General features: G+C 52.5%; 1 protein-coding gene across 1 annotated transcript; it reads left to right on the top strand.

Annotated features, from left to right (window-relative positions):
* Positions 1 to 670: 670 nt before the first annotated feature.
* On the top strand, positions 671 to 6,378 carry NCLIV_020850 (hypothetical protein; the record flags this gene model as incomplete). Its single annotated transcript, XM_003882281.1, has 6 exons — positions 671 to 2,521; positions 3,021 to 3,181; positions 4,429 to 4,470; positions 5,047 to 5,228; positions 5,619 to 5,677; positions 6,337 to 6,378. The coding sequence occupies 6 exons, from the start codon at positions 671 to 673 to the stop codon at positions 6,376 to 6,378; spliced, it is 2,337 nt and encodes a 778-aa protein (XP_003882330.1).

Raw genomic sequence — 6,378 nt, 5'->3', positions numbered from 1 at the left:
AAAAAAAAATATTAATTTTCCTATATTAAAAAAACTTCTACCCTTACCTATTTCCCAAATTATTTTCTTTTTAAAACCAATAAAAAGAAACTATCTCTTTACTCAAATAAAAACCCTACAACCATTATTACTTTCTCAAATTCTCAAAAAAAACAATACATTATCTTTATAAATAAACACCACATAAACAAATCAATTATACTAAATCCTCATACCCCACAATTTAAACCAAAACCCCTACACTTTACAAGAATTTTCCCTAAACTCTCCAAAAATTTACTCAATAACCAAATATATTCACAAATTTCTCTCTTCATTCCTCATCCCATCCCATCTACATACATTCTTAATTCCTCTCCTCATCCCTTCCTCTTTTCCTCTCTATCTCTCTTCCTCTCCTTCTCCCTTCCTCTCTTCCTCTCCTTCTCTCTTCCTCTCCTTCTCCCTTCCTCTCTTCCTCTCCTTCTCTCTTCCTCTCCTTCTCCCTTCCTCTCCTCCTCTCCTCCTCTCTTCCACTCCTCCACTCCTCGTCTCCTCCTCTCTTCCTCTCTTTTTCCCTTCCACTCCTCCACTTCTCCTCTCCTCCTCTCTTCCTCTCCTTCTCCCTTCCTCTCTTTCTCTTTTCGTCTTTCTTCTGCCGGTCCTTGTATGTTTCTCTTTTCGAGTGGGCATGGCAGGCGGGGCGTTGGACTGGACGGGGGCCGGGTTGGTTCTCTCTGCCTTTGCGGTGTTTACGTTGAGTCTTTTCCTCTTTGTTTTCTACAAGGTGTCGAGGCCCTCGGCGCCCCACAAACCTCCCGGCGCTGACGTGCTGCTCCTCTCGCTCTCTCTTCTCCAGTCGCTCGTCTCTGTCGTCTTCTACTTTCTCAGCGACACGCACCTCCTCGTTCTGCTCACGCGCACATTGAAATGCTTCCAGTCGGCTCTCGTCTGTCGCTTCTTCCTCCTTCTCTCTTCTCGACCCTTCCTTCATCGCCAGGCCTCCCACTCGCCGTCTCTCCCTTCTTCGCGTTCGTCGTCCCTTTCTTCCCGCTCGACTTTTCCTTCTCGTTCGTCTTCTCGCTCGGCTTCACTTTCATCAACCCTTGCGTCGTCTCTTTCGTCTTTGCCTGCGTCTTCGTCTGCGCGCCGTCCGTGGGACCATGACCCGTTGCCAGCCTCCCCTCGATTCCCCAGTGGACATGCGGCTGTCGCTCACGACTCCGCGCCCGGCGGTCCTTCTGCTCTCCGTTTTCCCGCCCGCGCTTCCAGCCCGGCTTCACCCGCGTTTCCTGGCGCGCACCTGCAAGGCGACACCCCGCCTCTCTGGTCTGCGGTGGAAGACGCGCAGAGGCTCGCGACGCTCCAGAGCGCCCGCGGTGAGCCGTCGCTGCGATTCATCGGCGGGCGGTATCTCCCGGTCTCTCCCGCGGAGGCGTCGCCAGTGCGTGGACAGCTGCGGCCGCTCCGGGCACCTTTTTGCGCGTTTGCAAACGCGCCGCAGCCTGCCCTGCCCGAGCGAAGAGGCGTCTTGAGCCGAGTCGCTTCCTTCTTCTCCAACCTTCGAGCGGAGTCCGCGGAGCTGTGCAAACTCGCGAGGGGCGCGACAGACGCACCCGTCTCCTCCTCCTCGCCCTTGCCGGCTCGCCTCGTGCCTGACCCGTCTGACGCGGGAGACCCTCGGGGCGTCCACTGCCCCACCGCGAGGAAGGTGTTCGCGCCGGTGCGTCTGCTGAAAACCGTCTCTTGCCTCCTTCTTCTCCTCCCTTTCGCCTGCTTCTTCGCCGCCCTTCCCCTCCTGTCGAAGGTGAAACACGCATGCGCCGACCGTGCCTGGATCCTCATATCCGGCCTCTGGACCTTCGTCGCCGGCGTCTCCGCAGTCGCTGGAGTTGGGGTGTACAGACACCTGGACCCACGCAGGGAAGCAGCTACCCAGAGTGGACGCGAGAGGCAAGCAGAAGCACCCGCGCCGAGAGAAGAAGGGCGAACGCCTCCCACTCGTCAGTTGGAAGAATCAGATGAAAATGGTGGGGGGTGCGATCGAAGACGGAAAAGCCGAGGCCGGTACGTGCCGCTGCAGGCCGCGAGGAATTGGAAGTCGCAGGGGAGCAGAGATGCGTTGCTGGAGACGAGGCAAGCGACGGCCGAAGGCGCTGCCAGTGAAGAGGAACAAGCCGAGACAAGGAACGGAGCGCGCAGAACCAGTCGCGACATCGACGAGGGGCGAAGGTCGGGGCTCTTTGCACACGCAGGCACGCATGCAGCGGCGAGGGCAGAATCTGAGCTGTGCATCCTAGGAGGCGCGAGCGGAGACGCCTTCGCAGAAGTGTCTTCGCGCTCGGGGACTCGCTCGCGAGAAAGCGTTGACGGCGAGGAAGATGAAGAAGGAGTCCCTGAGGGATGCCGCGAAAAAGCTACAAAAGGAAACACGCAGCAAATGCCAGACGGGAATATCTCGTGCACGAACGCATCCAGGTTCCACCAAAGCGCAACTGCAGCGGAGGTGTATGGTCAGTCCATCTTCAACGATGACTTCGATGTAAGGTTATCTCTGTAGCATTACATGGAGTTACATGTAACTCTTTTGTATACATGGATATGTGTGGAGATGTGTATGTGTATAATCATGTATAGGTGGCATATGAGCAACATGTTGATGCTAATGCTTTTGGAAAATTTGATTCCCAGAGCCGTCCTTGCGCGTTTGCTTGGCGTGAATGTCTGTTTTGAGGGGAAGCACTTTGTGACTCCCCGCTTGTTTGCCACGGCCTTTATATCTACATGAGGCTGGGGGGTGAACCCTCGTTCCTCCTCTCCTCTCCGCAGCCTTGACGCCTTTCCTGTAGCGTGTCGTGCTTTGAGCATCCTCTCGGCGTGGTTAGCGCCGTCGCTTCAGCGTTCACATGATGCATCGCAGAGCGCCAGCGGCGTCTGGGGACGCAGGTGCCTCGGAAGGTGAAGTTTCTCGCTTTTTCCACGCGCTCCCCCACGTCTGTCTCCTCCAGCGCCCTCCTCCTTTGTTGTGTGTGTACTCCCAGGAGACGTGTCAATTCCCTGACTTCGTTGACGCCTGCGACGACGATTTCGTTATCGAACTCGGCGGCAATCTCAACTCCGGCTTTCGGTTTCCTCGCCTCGAGACCGAACCTTCCCGGGTCTCCCCAGACGGCGTGCCAGCTGCTGAAGATGGCGACGGGGTGTACGTACACCGCGTCCAAGAGGCGGAACAGGCGGAAGGTGGCTTGCGGATGGCGGGGATGCTCCGGCGTCTCGGCATCCGCCTCGCCTTGTTCACTGCTGACACAAGACGTGAAGACGCAGGGGAACGAGAGACGTTTCCAACTGCTTCTACGGGCCAACGAGACATTCGAGCGCGAAGAAGGCAGGCAACGCCTCATGAACGGCGAGGAAGGTCGCGAGGAGCACGCGGTGTACAGACAGCGCGGTCCACGCCCAGTCACGAAGTTCACCGGAAGCGAAAGCAGCTTCTTGTCCTGATTCTCGTCGATGGTTTTTGTGCACTTGTGAGCGAGACACTTGCCGATGGACTCAAACGGTTTCTCTATCATCTTACAGACCTCCATTTGTACCTCCCTATTTAGACATTTCAGATTAAAAATCATATCTGCACAGTCATGTTTGGAGGCATAGGCCTCTGCCCATGTAGATGACTCTGAGTATACACATGTAACACTGTCTACATAACCGTATCAACAAACATGGATTTCTCTAGAGATACTCACCGTTGGGCTTGTGCCGATTTGAGCTCTACAAACTGTGGCCTGTGCGATGGGAGCTCAGACAACTTTGCTGGGGGATGCGCTGCCTCTGGTGCTTGGAACTCCGCTTGAGAGCAATTCGGACTCTCCAGAGATCTCCTGCACGTCCTTCCTTCACGTAAGTCGTTCTGTCTGTGGCATCATTTTTCCTTTTGATTTAACTTGGCAACTCTGTGCAGCTTTACGTTGCGTGTGTCTGGATCCACGCAATGTTCGCAGCCCCTTTGCTTTCGCTGTCCTTTTCACGTCCTCCAGCTCCGCTTTTTTCGCCCGTGCCTCCTCGACGTAAAGTCTTCCTCTCTAGTCGTCGGTCGCTTTGTTCACTGTTTTCCGACTCAACCTTCCCCTCCCTCGTTCCCTGTCGTTCTCTCGCCTTCTTCCTCTCTTTCTATTTCTCGCGTTCTCTCTCCTTATACCTCTGTCGCGGACGGTCACTGAGTCTTTCTCTCCCGTCTCGTGTCTCTCTCCAGACTTCTTCTTGTTGTCTCTTCCTCCTTGTCTCTCTATTCTCCTCTCTTCCTTTCTTAAAATCTTTTCCCCGTTTCCCTGCTTCTGTCGACTCTCTTTCTCACTTCGTGCTGTTCGCCCTGTCCTAATTGCCTCCTCTTCCTCCGCAGCATTTGCCTGGAGTTGATGTGTTTCTGTACGTCCTCGCGCGCGCGCTTAGCACCTACGTGCCTCACTGGTGCATTTTCTACGTCTGCTATTGGTACGGCTGTAGAAAGCAAGAAAACATGCATGCGTCGGTCTCGCCCCTTTCCTGCCTTGAGTCGCAACCCAACAGGGAAAACACAGAGACTGATCTGCATGTGGCAACGCACGACGATGCCTCCTCGTTTCCGTCTTTACCTGGCACTGTATTTCAATTTGGCTCCTTGAAGCCTGCGGCATGTACATCCCCACCTATCAACATCGGTGTTTCTCGGTTCACCTCTATCTACATCTATCTGTACCTAAATGCGTACGTAGACAGGCATAAATACACACGCCTATATATATATATATATATATATATATATGTATATATATATATATATATGAACAGATGGTTCTGAGCATATAGATATACCTATATATATATATATATATATATATATATGTACAGATATATATATATATATATATATATATATATATACATGAATATCTAGATATACACCGTGTCTTGTGTGGTAAGTCATTCTGGGCCCAGTGTTTGATTTTGTGAATTACCTCCCTTTCCGACTGTACTTTCTCACTTGTGTGTGTGTGTCTAGCCTTCTGCTGTCATCGCCTCTCTGTGCAGGGTCGAGCGCGCCATGTATAAACCGATTTGCCGCCAGTGGGACGTGACGCTTTCCGAGGCTTCCTTCCTCGGAGCTGCGCGAAGTTCTCGGCTGCATGCAAGCGCCGAAGAAATCAAATCTCGCAGCGTCTCCAGAGTGACACAGCCGACCGCCAGTTCCGCCACGCGTGGCGGAGTCGCCGGTGAGAGTCATCTGTTTCTATCCGTGCGTTTTGGCTAAAAAAGGAGATTTATCGCACACTCCGCCCCGGCGCTACGTCCACAGACCCGGCGCCCCTCGTACGCCGGTGTGCAGAGATCTTCACGCGGTTAACGAGAAACGCGAGGGACACAGACTCTCACCGAGACGAAAACGGAGAATAATTAAATGGACTGAGATCGCGAGCGGCACCAAGAGGTGCGCGGAGTTTACCATTGCGGGGTGGCGGCCAAGATATATATATATATATATATATATACATGTTCATGTGAATCAATGCCCCTTCAAATCCACGTGTGTAAAACAAGAAACATATATATATATATATATATATACAAGTGGAATTTTTTATGAGGCGTGCTGTGATTTGCAGGGCGAGGAGTGGAGGCCTCACGCTCTGCGCTGCTCGCTCCCACCAGTGAGGCGGTTCTGGTAAGATTCGATTTTTTTAGTCTTGTCGTTTCTTTGATGCCGTTGCGTTCGGATTCTTTGTTGGGTCTCTCGCTTTTTCCTCCTCCTTGGGTGTTGCCGTAGGAGAGTTTATTGGTTCGCTTTTCTTCTCTCTCGCGCTGTTCCTCCCCGTCTCCTCTTTTCCGCTTTTTCGGCAGGCACGGGGCACGCGTCGCGTTGGGGCTACCCTTTCGTGTATTCCTCTGTTTACCTTAGTCCTCGTATTCAAATATCCTTTTATTCAAAGGATAATGCTGGAGCTCGTCCCCCAGCTACACATTCTCTAATGCGCTTCCTCCGTTCCTACGAACTATCGTTTGTTTCTCGGGAATATATTCTTCGACTTGAACGACTGTTTTGAAAATAGACTTTTTTTGTTCATATCGCGGGGTGCGTCTGACCTATCATGTGGCAACGCGTGGAGATGCAGGCATGTGTGTCTCAAAACTTCTAGATTGGCATAAAGCGATTTTCTCAAACTCGAGAACCGAGGACAAGGATGCACCTCAACGCTCTCCTGTTTCGCGCCTCTTGCATGCGGGCGTGAATGTTTTTTCCTTCTTTTGCTTCTCCATCTCCTTTTGCCTTCGCTGCGTTTCGAGTTCTGCAAGAAGCTGCTCCGGTTTTTTGTCTGCTTGTAGGTCGACGCCCGCCACCCAGCTGTTTGCGTGATGATGCGTTAG

The sequence above is a fragment of the Neospora caninum genome, chromosome VIIa (genome assembly GCF_000208865.1).
Source record: "Neospora caninum Liverpool complete genome, chromosome VIIa".
NCBI classification, from domain to species: domain Eukaryota; phylum Apicomplexa; class Conoidasida; order Eucoccidiorida; family Sarcocystidae; genus Neospora; species Neospora caninum.
The sequence above is the reverse complement of the archived record's forward strand: the minus strand, read 5'-3'. Positions and strand labels throughout refer to the sequence as shown.